Here is a 19,943-nt window from a genome sequence, read left to right on the forward strand (position 1 = left end):
GATTATATTTCTAATGTTACCACTTTTGGCAAGGTCAGTTATTGTAGCTGAGACAAGTTAAATAATGGCAGTAGGCCATACTTTTTTAAGATACTAAAGATAATAAGGGACCAAGATGGTAGCACTGTCGTTTAATTTTATTATAGGATAAAGAAGCAGGAGAGCTTTTAGTCTATAGTTATTGACTTTCTTCATATGGGATCCATGGCGACATAAACTGAACTGCTTTGAAAGGAAACGGCAGGAAGAACGTCCATCAGCCCTGCTTCTTGTCTAAAAGGAAGACAGAGGAAAGGGAAACATGATTTTGACAAATACTGAGACGTTCAAACACCAATGTAATGGAAGGACCTTTGCAAAATAAAGTATAGCAAACACCTGTACCCAACCAAAAAACTTTTATGAAATATTATGTTATTTAGTACAATTTAAACATGGCTTAATCACCTAAAGTTGAAATGTTCTTAGAGTTTTTATTCTCCCAATTTTTTTTAGCTCTTGACAACTAGTTTTATAGTATCCCATTTACTAAAAAGGAACTAAGATATTTCCTTAACAGTTCTCAATACTGCTTTAAAATTTTTGGAAGGGAAAGGCAATATATATATAGAACTCTTATGCAGGAGACTGTCCTAGATGTTTTATATAATTAGCATAGTAAATCTTTACCACAAACTTCTTTTTTTTTTTTTTTTTTGTTTAGAGACTTATTTTGTCACCCTCGGTAGAGAGCTGTGGCGTCACAGCTCACAGCAACCTCCAGCTCTTGGGCTTAGGTGATTCTCCTGCCTCAGCCTCCTGAGTAGCTGGGACTGCAGGCGCCCACCACAACGCCTGGCTATTTTTTAGTTGCAGTTTGGCTGGGGCTGGATTTGAACCCGCCATCCTTGGTATATGGGGTTGGCGCCCTACTCACTGAACCACTGGTGCTGCCCAACGACAAACTTCTAAGATAGCCATTGTCCCCTCCATTTTACAGAGGAGGAAACAGGCTTAGCAAATGTTAACTAATTTAGACCTGAGGAGGATTATTGCTTTTCTTCAAAACATTTTACTTACATTATTTCATTTATATATGTTTCTGTTTTACAGATGGCCTCACTGAGGTCTGGAGAAATAAAGTGACTTGCCTAAGATTATATTTGAATAGTTTGAGACTAGTAATTTCTGAGGGAGACGTAGGGTTACCTGGGAATTTTATAAGATGCTTAAGACAGTCTTTAGGACGTTCATTAATACATATTGCACTTTTTTTTTTTTTTGCAGTTTTTGGCTGGGGCTGGGCTTGAACCCGCCACCTCCAGCATGTGGGGCGTGTGCCCTACTCCTCTGAGCCACAGGCATGCCTGCCACACTTCATTGCACTCATTCACTTACTGTACATAGCAGATTTCCAGCGACAGTTGAGTAGATGAGTGATCTGTAACATGGATGCAGTGAGTCAGCAGGTTGCATCAAACTAAAAGAATTTGAAAAAAGCCTTACATACAGAGACTGCAACTTTCACTTTAGTAATCTGACTCAATAAAGAATATATACAGAAAGATGTTTATTATTATTGTCATTATTATTATTATTTTTATAGAGGCAGGGTCTTGCTCTTTTTTTTTTATTATCACTTTTTTTTTTTTTTTTTGCAGTTTTTGGCCAGGGGTGGGTTTGAACCTGTCACCTCTGGCATATGGGGCCAGCGCCTTACTCCTTTGAGCCACAGGAGCCACCCATTTCTTTCTTCTTCTTTTTGTTTTATTAAATCATAGCTGTGTACATCAGTGCAATCATGGGGTATGATTGGATTCTTAGTTAATCTTGTTGGTTTTGCAAAATGCTGATTCTTAGGCCGGGTGTGGTGACTCACGCCTGTAATCCCAGGACTCTGGGAGGCTGAGGCAGGTGAATTGCTTGAGCTCAGGTGTTCCAGACCACATCTCTAAAAATAGCTGGGCATTGTGGCTGGGGCCCTTAGTCCTAGTTACTGGGGAGGCTGAGGCAAGAGAATTGCTTGAGCCCAAGAGTTTGAGGTTGCTGTGAGTTAAGATGCCATGGCGCTCTACCAAAGGGGACAAAGTAAGACAATGTCTCAAAAAAAAAAAGAAAGAAAAGAAAAAGGCTAATTCTTAATTGCTTAGGAATATTTAACGTTGAGATTTGCCATTTCTGTTCTTATGCATTTTAATGGCATAGGGCCTTGTGTCTCTGCCAAGAATGTGAGAACTTCACTCAGCTAGTAAATGCATAGTTAAGAGTCCTCATTTACCCAGAAACCATAGATTGAACAGTGGTGCTCTCTTCCCTGGAGAGCTTTAAGATTGCTTCTCCCTGTGACTTGTGTGTGATCCTGACTGCCAGTCGCCTAAAGGAGGTTTGATAAGTTCTTTGCTACATGTTTTTTCTTGTCCTTCTGTGCAAGTCTTGGACAGAACTGGCACACTACTGCCTCCCTCTAGTATTAGAAGTTATTCTTTCAGCAGATAAAGAAGTCACGCTTGTTATAGCATGTTAATATTCTAATCAAGAAAAACCCATTGAATGCCAAATGTTTCACACTGGCTGTTCTTTGGTGGCAGTGTTGGGAGAAGGACTGGCCAAGGGAGACGATGCCTTTCGGACTGTGCTTTACTGCATGCAGCTGAAAGGAAAGCTCCAGCCTGTATCCGCCATTCTTGCCAAGTCACTGACAGGAGAGTCCCTGGTAAGTTGATGAGCTCTTATTTTGTGCGCCTGCAGACAGACTATGTGACACCCAGATGTGTTGTGGGGAAAACAAGCTGTGTATTTTTTCTATAGTTCTTCGTCTGAGAAATCAAAGTTCATGAATCTCTTGAGGTACAGTACTCATTTGTCTTGAACAAACTGATGTCTAGACATTGGATTCTTGTCATTTGTGATAATTTTTATAAGAATTGCAGGTACTTGTAAGTAATTTGAAAGTATAAGATAACTAAATGATTTTCTTTAAAGATATAACTTAAGAGAACTTGGAAATATGTAAGGATTCCCATGTGGTTATATGATCTTACAGGGTTTTATGTTATAAAATGTTTAAATCTATCTCAACTAAGTAATAATTTCTTTCATTTCTAAAGATGATATATATGCAAATTAATACCTACAACCACTCTGCTGGAGTTATCTAATCAGACTTTGGGATAGGTTTTTTTATATAGAATTTATTTATTTATTCATTCATTCTTAAGAGATGGCATCTTGCTTCTTTGCCCGAGCTGGAGTGCAGTGGCTATTCACAGGTGTGATCATAGTGCACTATGGCCTTGAATGCCTGGGCTCAAATGATCCTCCTATTTCAGCCTCCCAAGTAGCCGAGACTACAGGTTTGTGCCACTGCACCTGACTCTGCATTTAATTTTTTAGATTTTTTTAGTTTTGACTAAGATAATAGAAAAACTACTTTTTGAAACTTTAGAGACTGATAAACTATAGAAATCGGACGAAAAGAGATGTAACCTTATTTTACCAGTTGGTAAACTGTTAAGAAATTTGCTGTTTTCTTTTGGAGATCATAATGAAAAACAGTAAAAGCAAGAAAGTATTTGCATACTTTGCCATGTACTATGAATTCTGGAATTGATATAGATTGTGTTTTTTTGCATTGATATAGATTATGAAAATCTGGAGCAGAGTTGTGTTTACATCGCAAATAAATATATTTGGCAAAAAAAGATTAGGAAAGTACTTGGTATCCTTTTGAATGTAATATATTGGCCAATCTCAAGGAATAATTTAGTCTTTTTCTAAGGAATTATGGTGCAGTGAATTGTTTAATTAGTTTAACCAATTCACAAATGAACTTAAAAGCTAAAATACATTATTAATGTAACAAAATTGCATAGCTATTTATTTAGTTCTAAATAGATGGTAAGTGATATATCTCTTTTTTGTTATTAAGGAAATTCTGTCTTTAAAGGACTTTTCTATATGAATTAAGCATATCACAGTTTTACCTGTTGGGTTTTTAAATGTAAAATTAGTCAAAAGTAATCTGCTTTTAAATATCAACTGCAATTTGAATTTCAGAAAAGTGAATATTTCCCTTCAATAACTTTATTAATGCTCTATGTTTCAGTTTCTCTGAATCTTGGATAACTATTTGCATTCACTATTTTGTACATAGAAATTCATTAGTCGTAGAGAAAAAAGTTAAAGTTTTCTTTTTCTTTTTTTTTTATTGTTGCAGTTTGGCCGGGTTGGGTCCGAATTCCCCACCCTCAGTATATGGGGCCAGCACCCCACTCACTGAGCCACAGGCACCACCCTATTTTTATTTTTCTCTTCACTTATACTCTCTGCTCTATAGTGGTAGTTCATTAAACCGATTTAAAACTCTATGTGAGATGAATACATTATTTGTACTTAACTAGAAAAGTCACACTGTTGCGTTTTTTTGGTAACCTTTGTGATTTTTCTTATTGATATGTAGCTTTATTCTTACTGCTAATGGCGGATAACATTTTTTACAGATAGACTTCAGAAACAATAGAGGAATTGAGCCACATTGCCATAGCAAAGAACTAACACACTAATTAGTAGTTTTTCTTTTTTTTATTTACCCTTTCAGAATGGGATGGTAACGAAAGATTTGACAAGACTAAAAACACTGCTCACAGAAACTGAGGTAAGAATATTGCAGTGGATCTTTTTGGAAGAGTTAAACTCACTCTGGCTAGCAAGCATTCTGTGTGAAAATTTGGGAAATTCTGTGACAAGGCCATGGAGGTGGGGCAGTGGGACCTCCTGACCTAGTCCTGTACCCCCAGGGCCACCCTCAGGACTCTGCTTCTTCTCCTGTGTCCTCAGCGTCCCAGGTCTTCTGTCTCTAGTTCTTATTAGTTGTCTCTGGACAACAAATGGAAAGATGGCTGGAAAATTTTAGTTTCTAACTACTTCATTATAAATAGGATGCTCCTCAAGTTTCTGTATTTTTTTTTAAGCAAGTGAAGGAAGTCTGTGACTTAAGGACTATTTTTAGGATATGGGCTTAGTGGGGTTAATGTATAGAAGGGTAAATGATGAACCAAAGTGTGCTCTGGGGAAGGCTCTGCAGGACACATGGGAAGCTAGGAATAACAGTGGCACATAAAAGGCCCAGAGCCTTGTAAGTCTCAAATTTCTATTCTTCATATAGACAAGTAAAAATATTTTTACTTAGATGTTCTTTTTTAAAAATAGCCATTGTGTCAGCTTTTTATCATAAATGGAATCGCTTGTAAAGTGATTGATTGGCATCTACTGTGTGCTGGGTACTGTGCTTGCTGCTAGGGATACAGCGGTAAACAAGATGTCTATGGTGCTCATCTCTTGGAGGTAAAAGTGTTGGGGAGGAAATAGACAAGAAATGTGTTAATTAAACAATCATAGGTGTAAATTTACATTGAGGTAGGTGGTCTAACAAAGAAGAATAAACTGGATTGGGTGGTCAGGGACTGAGATAGTTAAGCCAAGAGCTGAAAGTTAAGAAGGTGCTGGTCTCCAGGAGAGTGAGATGGAGGGCACTTGAGACAGGTGGAGGGGATGTGCAGAGACAGAGGCATCAACTCTGAGCCCTGTGGATCCCGTCCTGTTCCAAATTGAATAACCTGATCCAGTTCATACCAACAAACAGTAAAGAAGTCAGTAGTGGATTACACAAGTTGGATGAAGAAACTGTTTTGCTATTAGTCCCTTTTTTGGCCATTTCATTTTGTAATGTTACCTTTCTGTGAATTTAAAAATAGTAACATGGGCTGGGCACGGTTGGCTCATCTGGAATCCCAGCACTCTGGGAGGCCGAGGCTGGTGGATTGCTTGAGCTCAAGAGTTTGAGACCAGCCCAAGCCAGAACAAGACCTCGTGTTTAAAAATAGCCGGGTGTTGTGGCGGGCGCCTGTAGTCCAGCTACTTGGGAGGATGAGGCAAGAGAATCGCTAGAGCCCAAGAATTTGAGGTTGCCATGAGCTGTGACGCCATTGTACTCTATCAAGGGGTACAAACTAAGTGAAACTCTGTCTCAAAAAAAAAAGTAAAAAAATAAAAGTAAAATAAAAACTAGTAACAATTTGTTACTGTGGTGGTATTCAACTAGTAAGTGCTAGTGGATGAGAGTAAAGACTTGGAACTAAAAGCTGATTCATGAAAACAAAGCAATAAATATTCTTTAGTGAAATTTAAAATTCATCTAATCAATAAATTTGATTGTAAATTTACAGGAGTTGCAGCAGTGTAATCTTTGGCTGTTTTCCCTGACGGGATCAGTAAAGACTGATGATCATAAATTTTGTTTTGGGATATGAGCACATAAAAAGAGTGCTTAAAAAACAAACACAGCCCCTTAGACTCTAAACGTCTGTGAGAGCCAAATACTCAGCCCGGCTGAGCTCACTTCACGGGCTCTTGGATGAGGCTGTGCTGTGCCCCCGTCCCAGACTGAGAAGTGCTGTGTCGGCACAGGCATGCTCCGGCTGTTTTCTCAGATGTTGCCTGGTGAAAGGCACCATGTGTTTTTCTCTTCCAACAATTATTAAGTGTTTTAGGTTTGATTTTTATGACAAAAACTTTTTTTCATTCCTTTTTCTTATACTAAATTGATAAATTTATTTTGATTAATTTTAAAGAAGAGATATTTAAAAATTTTCCTACTTGGGCAGCACCCGTAGCTCAGTGGGTAGGGTGCCGACTACATACACCAAGGCTGGCAGGTTTGAACTCAGCCTGGGCCTGCTAAAATCAACAATGACAGCTGCAGCAACAAAAAAAATAGCCAGTCATTGTGGTGAGCACCTGTGGTCCCAGCTACTCCAGAGGCTGAGGCAAGAGAATGGCTTGAGCCCAAGAGTTTGAGGTTGCTGTGAGCTGTGACACCACGGCACTCTACTGGGTGACAAAGTGAGACTCTGTCTCAAAAAAAAAAAAAAAATTCGTACTTGCAGTGAATTTGTAGCTTTTATATTTATGTGCGCTATGTGAATGGAATCACATTTTAGGTGCTGGTTTGGGCTGTAGACCTTGCTTGTAGAATATAAGGAGATCTCTTCATCTTTTCTGTGAAGCATAGAAGGCTTGTAATATGAATATTATTTGTCTCCTGATTTATTTGTCTATGTATCCTCATATTCAGTCCTTCATTTTACAAAAAGAATGGGTTTTCTTTTGAAAACGTATCAGTAAGTACTTGACTAAGAATCCAAAGGCATTGTCCTTTAGAAATAGTATTATATTGTTTTAGTTCAAGCCTAACCTAAAATGTCCAGTTGAATCAGCCACACATTATAGTCATGGTATTGTTTCAGTTATACCCAGTTAGAATTTATAACATTCTTTCTGTAGTGCAAGCATTCCAAATTTCACGTTGGGATACTGTTGTCTCCTTCTGATTCAGTTTACTATTTAATGAACACCTGGCCTGTTCAAGCCTCTGGAAAGGTGGGGTATCCATGAAAGGGTAGTTGCAGGCCAGTTGCAGATGCAGATAGTTACCGTGTAGTGTACACAGGGCAGCCTGTGCTGTAACAAAATGCAGGAGGGAAGGAGAATACTCTGGGGGGGAAATTCTGGAGGCAGAAATGTAGGAGTTGGGTTTAGAGGATGGGGACAGCTGAGTAAAGACCTAAAGGTGACTTGGTAAAGGAAAGGACTGGCAAATAGTTGGGTCAGTGATAACTGAGGTGAGTGCTAATGAGGTCCCTACCTGGGGCAGTGGCCACGGGAGGAGAGAGTATGAGACAGATGTGAGAGATATTCTAGACCTGGTTGGGGACGATTGGAGACTCCTCAGAGTTCGTTGGAAGTCAAAATTTCAGTCTGACTCTCTGGGGAAGACAAATCCATTAACTTGTTCCAGATAAGGAACACTGAAGGAAGATTAGGTTTGGGGTAAAGTTGATGAATTTTGGGCATATTGTGTTTCAAGTGCTTAGGTTATCATCCATCCAATATCTCCTGCGCACCCATTACTACGTGCCAGGTACTCAGCGAGGTGCAGGAATAGAAAAAGGCAGTTGGAGCTAATTGACAACAGGTCTGTACGTAGTTGACAATGATCCAGCATGCAAAATGTGACACGACAGTTCAGAAAAAGTGCTTTGGTTGGTATTTGATTGAAATTGGGTATCCAGAGCTTAGGGTAAAGTTAGAGCCAGAAGCACAGATTGGGGGTTTATTGGAGCATGATGGAATGAATGGATCCCTAGCCTTGGATTCCATTGTGGGAGAAGGGCTCGTCTCAGAGTGGGAGGTGGGGGAGACTTGAGCAGAAAGTGCCCCCAGGGCCCAAACTGGAAGTGTGATTTTAGCTGCAGGAAAAGGCACTTCTGTAATGGGTCATTTTCTAGGTGTCAGGAAGAGGAGAGTGGAATGAATGAATGAATGGATGGAAGGTGCTGCCCAGTCCTGCCCCCTCAGGACTGGGGACTCAGATGTCTCTTCTGTCCCTACCTAATTTTTACCCAGAGGGTCTCCACCGGCCCTCTTAATGAGGGCCTTATAAATACATCTTTTCACATTACAGTTTAACAGAGAACAAAGACCAAAAATATCATTTGCAACATATTAATGTTATTAAAAATTTATAAGTATTCAAACTGCATCTTTTTTTTAATGTTGAGTTTAATTTGCCATTATTTGGTTATTTTTTTATTTAAAAATTGTCTTTCATTTGGAAAATTGCAGACAGCATCTTGTAATGTCCTCTCTGGATATCATGTGGAAGACTTAGATGAGGGTAAGTGCCAAACTCTATGTCACTTATGGTAGCTGTGTTTCTGGGCTTTGCTTTTTTTCTTGATTACTGGGAGAAAATTTACGTATGTATAGGTGGAGATATAGGAGAGAACATAAAAATTGAATTTTAGGAAGTACATGTGGATAAAAGCAGTTTTCTCTCTGGCACCTCATAGACTAATGGTGTAAAGGAGGTAGGAGGTAATTCCAGAAGTCATCTAGTCCGTCATCTTGTCTCCACGTAGGACTAAATTTAAACATCTTTCTGAGTAATTTGTAGAGGGAGGAGTTTTCTTCTCTCTCTACCTGAGGCTACTACAATTATTACTTTTTGGAAGTTCTGGTCCGTAAGCTGAGTTGTTCTTTCTCTAATAAAAGTCTGGGACCTCCTCTCCTCTGCTCTCTTGCCAGAGGAGAAGGAAGAGAGACCAATGTTCATTGGCTTTGCTAAATGCTGTCTGGTAGTGGCTTTCACAAAATGTGTACTCATTTATTATAGGCCTTTTTCATCTTTTTGGTAAATGATGAAACTGGTATTTATTAAGGTTTAGTAGTTTTCCCAAAGTCACATAATCAGTAAGGGATGAAGCACAGCTTTAAATTCAACCTGACTGAATATTTTTTATTTTCTGGGCCCAGTGACTTGTAAAAAAATAGAAAATAGTTATAAGGTCCTTGAAAACTTAGTGCTGCTCAGCCTCTATAGCTCTAGCCTTTTTTCTCTTAATCCTTATTTTCCTTGACTTATTTGGAACCTCTTATCTGCATAGATCAAAGCTTATTGTATTTAGAAATAAACAGATGTTATTTTTTAGCTCCTATCTCCAAATTCAACTTTTTGAACTTTAAGTTATTAAAAGGGATTACATCATATACTATGACACTTGTCACAGGAGTCCTGAAGGATACAGTTGGTGAGTTGTAGTTTCCTACTCAGTATGCAGTAGCAGAATCTGTTATTGGGATTTCCTTCTAGGATACAATAATTTTTTATTCTTGAAGGAATTCCTAATAGACATACATCCCATGGCTAAGAAATGATAAGCATGCCAGCCTTTCTTCTTGAGTTGTTAGTGAAGCGGTTGCTAGGTCAGATGCAAGATCCCCAGCTTGATTTATTGTCGAGTAAATCAAGCCAGTCTTCCCTCTTCAGGGATTGCTGAAGACTGTTTCATATAGGTGATTGATTTAACTTAATCCATTGGTAGATTACCTTTTTGGAAGAGGCAAGTATGTTGTGTCCTTTTTTACATCATCTGGGATGATGTGTTTGGAGGGATTGTAGTATTTCTTACACATTAAAATATCACAATTACTAGCTAGCCTCAAATGATAAGACTATATCCTGATTACTCCCTAGGGTCTTGTAATGGTTGGCATTTCCGCCCACCACCTAGGGGAATCACAAGCAGCGAGGAATATACTTTGTGTAAAAGGTAATGTGAATTTTTTTCTTTAAACCAATGACATGTCTTTGTTGATAGGATAGTTTTCCTTTACTTTAGTAGTGATTCAAATTTAAAGAAAGTAATATAAAAGTATAATTATTGAGTAAAATGGTTTATTTTCTTTTGAAACAGAGGCCATAAAAGTGATTGTCATTTAATAATAAAAGGTAAAACCATATCCATGAGCCTTCTTTGAATATAAACAACAGAGATCTAAATGAAAGTTAAAACTTTGTTCAAAGTTTTTTATAATACCTGTTGTATTATTATGGTGAGACTTAATTGCTGGTCTCTTGTGAATGTGAAATTTACTTAGGGAATGGTGAGTGAAGTTGACATTACTTTATGTAATTGAAGTAGAGCATGAAATAGATAAAGAAATACTAAATTATTTTAATAACTTTTCTGAAAAATATGTTTCTTTCTGGAATTCTTATATAGAATTTATGAGTAATTTATATCGAAGGACTAAGCTTTCAAAATCAAGTAATTATGTATTAATGTGGAAAGAATTATTAAAGTCACACTTAAAAAGATGAACTCTGGATTTTTTTTTATAAGAACTATTAACTAGTGGGATTATAGATATAAATTTTCACTGTAGTAGATTGCTTTTGATAATGAAGGAAATTTGGTGTGCAGTCTTGATGATGGAATAGTCAAGATACTAGATTTGATTTTGGAGTAGAAATTAGAAAAGTTGTAAATATTGAAAATCCTAGTGGCACCTATGAAAGGAAAGATGAAAAAATTTATAGTCCAAATGAGAATATAGAGCCTTCCTTTTTTAGTGAAATAATTTAAAGCAAAGAAGCTCATTAAGACATATTTAAAAGAAACACAAACACATGCTTTTAAGTGTGCCTTTTGAAGTGGAAGAGAATTTAATAAATAGTTTAATTTTAAGTTAGTACCATCAGGAAAAGCTTTAAGTACACTCACCTTTTCAAATACGGCTAAGCATTTGTTAATTTATGTTGTGCTGTAGTTCATTTTACGTTTCTTACTGTCTTTATTTTCTCCAGTTCAAGAATAGTCTGTTAACATCTCTCTTGTCTCCATTTTGATATTCGTAATTTAATTTTCATTTTTTCTCCCAAAAGGTCTTTTCCCAATTTTTAAATCATATTCAAATGATGTCATTTAAATATATTACAGTCTTTGCCTGTAATTTTGCCGTGTATTTAAGACTTCTAAAAATAGTTAGTGGGCAAATCTATTATTTTCATCTGTTTTGATCACTGAATTGTCTGAGTCATAAATGTTGAGAAATCGTTAACTCTGTGTCCTTTAGAATGATCATTTATGACATTGCCCCTTTGAAGAATTTAATGTGACTGCTGAGTAAATTTATGACTCTGATATAAAACTTTTATTTCAAATTTAAAACGTCAGGGAAATTAATATGGTCCAATATTTTTAATGAAACATAGGTAATAGTAATATAGCACTACATTAGAAAGTAAAAAGTAGAAGCCTTAAATTGGCATTTTTAGTATTATTTTTCAGACTAAAATTTCCATGTGTGGAAAATTTTCTGTAGATCTTGTCATTTGGGAAGTGGGGTGCATCTGTCCGTGAGGAGCTGATCCACTTGATGTCAGTGTTGCTTTAAAAAGTATCTACTCTCAGAGGCCTTGTCTGACAGAGCCTTTAGTTTACCAAGGAAGCCACTTTTCAGTGCCTTTGTGGGGGTAGTCATGAATACCTTTTGCTTTAGGATCTACTCCAAAGAAAGTGCGCAAACACGGGGAGAAGTTTGATTAGCTGTTGTAAATGCTGCCTCACCCTCTCCTCCCTCCTTTGTTTAAGACGGTGTGATAAACACGGCCCCTCAGGAGGTGAAGTGTTGTTTTTGTTATTGAAGAAGCCGCAGGGCAAATGCTGGAAGTTTATCTTTTAAAAGGTTAAAGAAAGTGTATAATGAAACAGTCTTTCCTATTTTACTTAGATTTTTAGAGCAAGGACTCTGTAGGTATGGTGCCCAGTGTACTTCAGCACATTCCCAGGAAGAACTAGCAGAATGGCAAAAAAGATACGCTTGGCGGCTGATAAAACTGAAGCAGCAAAATGAGAACAAACAGCTCTCAGGCAGTTACATGGAAACCTTGATAGAAAAATGGATGAATTCATTATCTCCCGAGAAAGTGGTGAGGAACATAAACTACACTTTTTGTTTGTTTGTCTTAAACAATGAACTTGTTTGAGTTTTATGTTTGCTTTTTTTTGGTTTATTTCCTTACCTTTATATGAAGAACTTGGTTCTACTAAAATGATGTTTTTAGTAGCAAGAGTAGACCCAATTGTTGAAATAAGGAGCAGAACTAAAGCATTTGTTGGGAGAGTTGCTTGTGCTGTATTAATTACCTTCGTTTGGGCAGCCTTTGCCTGCCATTTGTGCTGGTGCTTCTCTCTTACTTTACCTTTATTAGATTTTGTTCTAAATAACTGAAAATGTTCAGTTAAAAACAGCAAAACGTTTTGTTCAAAATAACGGAAAATGAACGTAGAAAACAAAAATACTTAGCTTGACAAACAGTTTGGTCATCTTTACCGTTGACATTTACCTCCCATGCTGCAGGTTTTTGTTTGTGCTTTCAGTAGCAGACACATGATACGAACCGCTCTCTGTTTTCAGCTTAGTGAATGTATAGAAGGAGTAAAGGTAGAGCACAATCCTGACCTGTCAGTTACTGTCAACACCAAAAAGTCTCACCAGACATGGACCTTTGCTCTCACTTGTAAGGTATGAATTTTGTACTAATTAAGGAATAAAAATTGGTCAGTTTTCTCAAACCCTTTTTTGACTTTTAAATCTCTGTATTAAAAGAGCACTGAAAATGTTTTGATCTAAGTGCATAGTTTCTATAATGTGCTATGGTGTATTTCTGTATTTCGATCATTAAAAGTGTAATTTTTTTCAAACTTTTGAGATAGGATCTTTGTAGATGTTTAGGATGCTTATTTATTTATTTGGTAAAGAGAGCTTGGACATCTTGTCTCCCAAACTTGGAACATAGGATGGGGTTCATGGCTTATAATAAACAATTTAAAAATTGATTACTTAATCTGGCATTTCTAAGATTTTTTAAACACTGACAATTTATTTGGCATTTGATTTGATGAAGTCACAAATTATGTAACAGTGGGTTTTTAAGATGGGATGTTTTCTGATGTGATTCCCACCTTAAATTATAATAGTCGAAGTTTAAGATTGAAGTAGAGTAAAAAGTTTCTGTGAATATTCACAATGGAAAAGTTTTATGTACTTTTTGGTGTTGTTTCTTCTGCTACACCATTTGTATATCGAGATGAAAAATTCAAGAACATTGAGCTTCGGCCTTGAACCCGATCCAGTGCTTTCAGAAGAAGTTGTCCTCATGTGAAGGCTTCCTACCTGAGGCTACATCAAACCTTTTTAGGCGAAAAATATAGAAAGTTGGAGGTTGATGGTTACGCAGGGTGATAATTTTTGCCACAATGAAAGATGAACATATCATAGAGCAGGGAGGTTAGTGATGTAGCATAAATATATCATTTTAACAACTGATTTTTAAAATACCATTCTGATTTTTTTCTTAAATGGCTTATGAGCACAATTTGGGTTTTTAACATTATATCTTAGAAACATGGGCAAGTAAGAATCCCTTATGGAAGTATTTTCATTGAAGAGCCCAATTACAATCGGATTTTTTAACCCCCTGTACTCAATGAATTATTTTAACTTCCTTGTAGCCTGCAAGAATGCTGTATCGGGTAGCCTTGCTTTATGATGCTCATCGTCCTCATTTTAGTATCATTGCAATATCTGCCGGAGATAGTACTACCCAGGTATCACAAGAAGTCCCAGAAAACTGTCAAGAATGGATAGGAGGAAAGATGGCCCAAAATGGATTAGATCATTACGTGTATAAAGTCGGGATAGCATTTAACACAGAAATATTTGGAACTTTTCGCCAAACCATAGTTTTCGACTTTGGATTGGAACCAGTACTCATGCAAAGAGTAATGATTGATGCAGCTTCTACAGAAGGTAATATTTAGACTTTTTTCCCCTGATACGATGTATTAAAGACAACATTAAAAGATAATGTATTGGCCCCTAAATATGCCATGGATAGGAAAGGAATAATAAGGAGAAAAATCCCAGTTTATCAACTCATTTACGGTGTAGTGGGCTTTAAAGTGGTTCACATTATGCCCTGTTCTCTTCAGCTAGTCATCAGGCAAAGCTTGAACTTTGAGGTTCCCCAAACTTGTTATGAGTAGATGATCAGGTCTGTTTTGGTCTACCAATTTCACTTTAAAGTAAGATGATTTTAGCATAGTAGAATCTTTGAATATTAGTTTAGGTAGAATATCATTTTAACGGTAATTGTGTATATACCTATAGCGTTTATTTTCATGTCCTACTGACCGTCAGATAACTTGGCTAATATTAGCACGTTATCTCTGAAAAGTCCTACACATAAGCCTTCATAAGTCAGTTTGCACATTCACTAGTGTTAAGGAGACCAAGACGCCTTTTAATAGGATCTGCTGTGTTTTTGAGAAGTTGTCCCTGTTTTCAACATGTAAGCAAAACATGACGAATTACTTTGTATGTTGTCACATTACTGCCTATACCTGAATTTTATGCCAAGACGAGACAAGGAAAGGAACGGTCATGTTAATGTCTGTTTCTTTGGCTCTTGGTTGGATTTATAGGTGGTTTATTTTATTTAACAAAGACTAGATATTTAACAAACCATATAGCAGAGTTGTATGAAACTTGCTGTTGTATTGACTATACCTAACTATATTGTAGAGGTTGTTATTCACTGTGTACCACGATGTCCCATTCATGAGAACGTAGAAATTGTTCTTATGAACATGCTAGGATTTTTATCTTTTGGACGTAGTGAGCAGACGAAATTGATTTGTCTACCTCTTTACTTTAGCTGCTAGTAAGGTTAAAGCAACATTTGTGTACAAATTTAACAATTAGGTGAAATCTTATATGTTACCCATACTTAATTTTCCCTTATTTTCCACTCTGATCTCTTTTACTTGTTTTTATTGTGTAGTATTTATTTTTGGCATCTTCTCAGTACTCTTTGGAATCAGAATATGTTTTATTCCATACCCAAATAGATATGATCGTTGACAGAAAGTATTTGGTTTATATCTACTAGCATAGGATTGGCAAATTCTTTCTGTAAAACAGCTGGATAGTGTAATAAATACAGTAGAGCCTTCATAGTTTACCACCCTAGTTTTCTTAGACTAGGCATACACGACACGTACTCAATAGAAATGCCTTATGCTGATGACCTCTGTATGTTGACCACTGTGTTACGGTCCCCTGCGTAGTCAGTGTACTGTATTGTAGGAGTTTAAGGGCGCATGGTCTGTGTTGCAGCTACCGCTCAGCATTGTAGAGAAAGCAGCCATAGGCAATACATGAGCTAATGGGCGTGACTGTTCCATTAAAACTTTATTCTCAAGAACAAGGGCTGGATTTGGTTTTCGTGCTGCAGTTTGCTACACTAGTAAGCTCCTTTTAGAGACCAGACCTCAAAAACTACTAGGAAGCAGCCTTTTTAAACTGGAAGGAGATTCAACTAATAGAGATCAGCATGTATCCACTGCTCTCAAATATACCTAAAATGATGTTCTTGGCTTGCGTGTCAGTTGTTTTTTTTAAAAGTTTCCTTTTAGATTGGTGGCTTATAGCTCATGACTTGTTTTCCCATAGGAATAAGCTTGTAGGCTTATTGTCAAGAATCCTAACTAGCTTTAAGAGATTTAATTAATAATAAAAATGTTACATGTCTGCAATAAAAAGTAAAAGAAATTGATACTATTTATTAAAATAGATGATAATCAGAGAAAGTAGTGATGAAGAGGATTTCAGGGCACTTCCATGGGCTTGAGAAGAGTGAAGGGACTTTGACTACTTTTACTTTTGCCTTTCCTTTTCTAGTTGGAAAGGAAGAGCAGTGGACAAAATTCAGAGGCAAATAAAATGGATTTAAATCCTCATTTTCTGCTTGTTACTTGTGTGACCCTGGGCGGAATACTTAAAATCTCTGAGCTTCATGGGGAAACAGCTCTGAAATGGGACTTGTATTATCTGTAAGAGAACTGTGAGAACTTGAAATAAGCCTTGTACAACATCTGGCTCATGGCGAGCATTTAGTCAGTAGTAGCTATAATTTTTATCATTAGTCATGATTAGGATCATTTTGGGCTTTTCTACATAGGATGAAGAAAGTAGGAAAAAAGAGGGAGGGGGCGTTTTGTTTTTTTTTTAAAGACAGAGTCTCACTTTTACTCCGGCTAGAGTGCCATGGTGTCAGCCTAGCTCACAGCAACCTCAAACCTCCTGAGTAGCTGGGACTATAGGCGCCTGGCACAACACCTGGTTAATTTTTCTATTTTTAGTAGAAATGGGTTTCCTTCTTGTTTAGGCTGGTCTCAAACTTTTGAGCTCAAGTGATTATCCTGCCTCGGCCTCCAAAGTGGTAGGATTACAGATGTGAGCCACCATGGCAGGCCTGGTTTTTGTTTTTTAAGTGAGGATTGGAACAAGAGTGTTAGCAGAGGGACCAAAAAGCAGATCTTAAAGACCCAAGTTATAGCACCTGTAGATCTTGGCAAGGGAATGTAACATAGGGGTTGAAAAATTGTCCAAGATGACTTATGTTTTGAGTCTGGTGACTGGAAGGAATCAAATGTCTTCTTTCTGCTGTTTCTAATATATCATTTTGAGAATATAATAAATTTTATATTTCATCCAGTTAGTAGAATGGATTAATATAGATAAGGACATCCTCTTCCTTTTGTATAATATATTGTTCTTTTTTTTTCTTTTTTAAGTGACCTCTTTGTAGTTTGATATCTTTGACCGTTTTTCCTTAAATAAGGTTTTACCTTTAAGTAGTTATATTATGGAAAGTAATTGAAAAAATTAAGCATTTTCTTGAACTAATTTGGAAACATTAAAACAATTTCACACCAAATTTGTTTTTCAAGGACAAAGGAAAAGTAAATATTATAAGAGAACAATATAAAGTTTATAGAATGTATTTCTGATAAAAGATTTAGAACATTGTAGAAAGAAATTTAAATATAGGTTAGGCAGGCTAGATGCCATTTGGCTAACTTTTTTTGATCATTATTCAAATTACCTAACTTTTGCTAATTTTTAGTTTTATCTACTTTCCTACTTTTAAAATTGATGTTATTGGGTATAGTTTCTGTTAAGTTCTTCACATTTTAATTGTATGACTCCATTTGTTTCATTGTGATTGTAGAGAGCCCTAATGGAATTCTAAAGAAAGCAGAATTTAAATAGTATAATATTTATTTCCTGCTTCTCTCTTAGTACTGGTTAGTGTTTTTTATTATCACAGCAGCGTTTTTGTCAGCAAAAAATGTTGGGGCACAAAATTTTTGTATGTGAAATCACAATTTTATAAAATATTCTGAAATGATAAAAATGTAAAATGCCAGCATCCTATTTTGTATCCTTTTCTGGAATCCTTGTGCGGAGAACATTCAGAGACATTGTGAGCAAGATAAGTTAAATTGGTAACAATGTGGTAGCCTGGCTAATTTGGTCTCCAGCCAGCCTGGTCTCCCACTGAAATTCACAGTAATACCTATGGGACAGATGAGCAGATAAGTTTAGCAACGCTGGTTACCCATGGTACCCACGTAGAAGTAAGTTTTGAAGAGTCACAGGACGCTTCATGTGAGTAAGGGCTCTCAGTGTCTGTCAGACTGATTTGATTGGGGAACTTAGCTACATTTGTATACTACTCTTTGAAACTTAAAATCAAGTTGTATAGCAAAATTTTTATTTCTCTAATTCACTGTTCAGTATTAAACTAAATATCCTACTTACTTTAATTAATTCAAGTTTGAACCATGGGGAAAGAATGTTTTTTTCCCCATTGTTGTCATGATATGTATATACTCCTATAAATAGTTTTATAGGCCAGAGGAATGAATTTTTTTCCCTTTAGTCACTTATGGCAATCCTGTAAACTTTCAGGGAAATATATATAACTTTAACTTTGCTTTTTTAGTTTTTCCCTTGTTGAAAAGATTCAGGTTCAGAAAAAGACACTGTGCCCTGCACTTTTTTTTTTTAAGACAGAGTCTCATTTTGTTGCTCTTGGTAGAGTGCCCTGGTGTTATAGCTCACAGCAACCTGAAATTCTTGGGTGCAAGTGATCCTCTTGCCTCAGCCTCCCGAGTAGCTGGGACTACAGGTGTGCACCACAAAGTGCAGCTGTTTTTTTTTTTTTTCAGAGACGGGGGCGGGGTGGGAGTGGGGGAGTCTCATTCTTGCTCAGACTGGTCTCGAACTCCTGAGCTCAAGCAATCCACCTGCTTCGACCTCCCAGAGTGCTAGGATTATAGGTGTGAGCCACTGCACCTTACCCTTAAAAAAATCTTTCTGGACTAAATAAGTACTTCTCAGAAATGGTGGCAAAAGGCATTAACAGAGGAAGGAAGTTAGTGAGTTTTCTCCTTGTTTAGAAAACAAACTGCATTATATTCTTTCTACTACAACTTTGATGAATGGAAAACTTTTCTTTGGCAAAATTGATTTGGAGGCTAGGCGCCCGCAGCACAGTGGTTACAGTGCCAGCCACATACACAGAAGTTGGTGGGTTTGAACCTGGCCCGGGCCAACTAAACAACGACAACTGCAACAAAAGAAAAGCCTGGCATTGTGGCTGGCACCTGTAGTCCCAGCTACTCGGGAGGCTGAGGCAAGAGAATCGCTTAAGTCCAAGAGTTGGAGGTTGCTGTGAGCTATGCTGCTAAAGCACTCTACCGAGAGTGACATAGTGAAACTCGGTCTCAAAAAAAAAAAAGAAAGAAAGAAAATTGATTTGGAATTCTGTTTTGTATATTTGGAAACAACATATTAAAAATCAACTCCTTTAAATTTGCAAACTTGATACTATACATTTCTCTAGTTGAGTCTAGCAGCATATGTTAGTATTGGCATTAACATTTAATATGACTTAAAAATTATTCCCAACTGCTAAAGTTATTGCTAAATTAAGACCAGAGTATATATCTCTATTTATATAATCTTATGGGATCAGAAAAGTAATAGAAAAGTAGATTAATATAGTTTGTTAATAAAAGATAAATGTAACTAAGTAGAAACATGTAAAAAGTATGAGGTGTGCCATTGGCCTGCTGTTTAACTGCTGTTGTTAGAAAGGAGAAAAGGAAATAGGGCCAGAAAACAGGGGCAAACTGACAGACATTCATCTCCCATGGAGCAGGTTTGGTGGAAGGAAGGCTATTGGAATAGAGAGCTGGCATGGGGGTTTGGATTACTCTGGAATTTTATTTTATTGTTAACTTGGGAAGTCACAGACCAAAATATTTTCTAAGAAGGAGTGTGGTATCTGATTTTGGAATTAGGAAGGATTTCATCTTATTCTCTAAGTCCTAGATAAACATAGCTGTTTTTAATAAATTCCATATTTAACATCCAGTTATTATTTGCCTCTTATGTCAGATTTTTTGATATTGGCACATGTGGATTTTTTTTCTAGTCTTTGTGCTGGGTATTCAGAAAACATTTTAAAACTGGATTCTGTTTTCCCTTCTGTCTTTTTATCTATTCTGCAGGTCCTGCTACAGATACTTTTCAAGTCTACTATACTACATACTTCAAGAAGAAACAAACCCACTCTTTGGGTGCTTTATTAGAGTAGTAAATACGTGGTTAAAATGGGAGCAGTGCTATTCTCAGTATCAGAAGGG

At 36.8% G+C, this 19,943-nt stretch overlaps 1 protein-coding gene across 4 annotated transcripts in view; it reads left to right on the forward strand.

Annotated features, from left to right (window-relative positions):
• HELZ (helicase with zinc finger) overlaps positions 1 to 19,943 on the forward strand; it is a 174,138-nt gene that overhangs the window by 39,149 nt on the left and 115,046 nt on the right. For all 4 annotated transcript variants that reach the window (XM_053568791.1, XM_053568790.1, XM_053568793.1 and 1 more), the window contains exons 6-12: positions 2,568 to 2,692; positions 4,577 to 4,633; positions 8,662 to 8,713; positions 10,073 to 10,148; positions 12,112 to 12,310; positions 12,799 to 12,906; positions 13,896 to 14,193. In XM_053568791.1, coding sequence (XP_053424766.1) covers positions 2,568 to 2,692; positions 4,577 to 4,633; positions 8,662 to 8,713; positions 10,073 to 10,148; positions 12,112 to 12,310; positions 12,799 to 12,906; positions 13,896 to 14,193 — 915 coding nt within the window. The remainder of the gene's footprint in view (positions 1 to 2,567; positions 2,693 to 4,576; positions 4,634 to 8,661; positions 8,714 to 10,072; positions 10,149 to 12,111; positions 12,311 to 12,798; positions 12,907 to 13,895; positions 14,194 to 19,943) is intronic.

This window comes from Nycticebus coucang, chromosome 18, assembly GCF_027406575.1.
Source record: "Nycticebus coucang isolate mNycCou1 chromosome 18, mNycCou1.pri, whole genome shotgun sequence".
In the NCBI taxonomy this organism is placed as follows: Eukaryota; Metazoa; Chordata; class Mammalia; order Primates; family Lorisidae; genus Nycticebus; species Nycticebus coucang.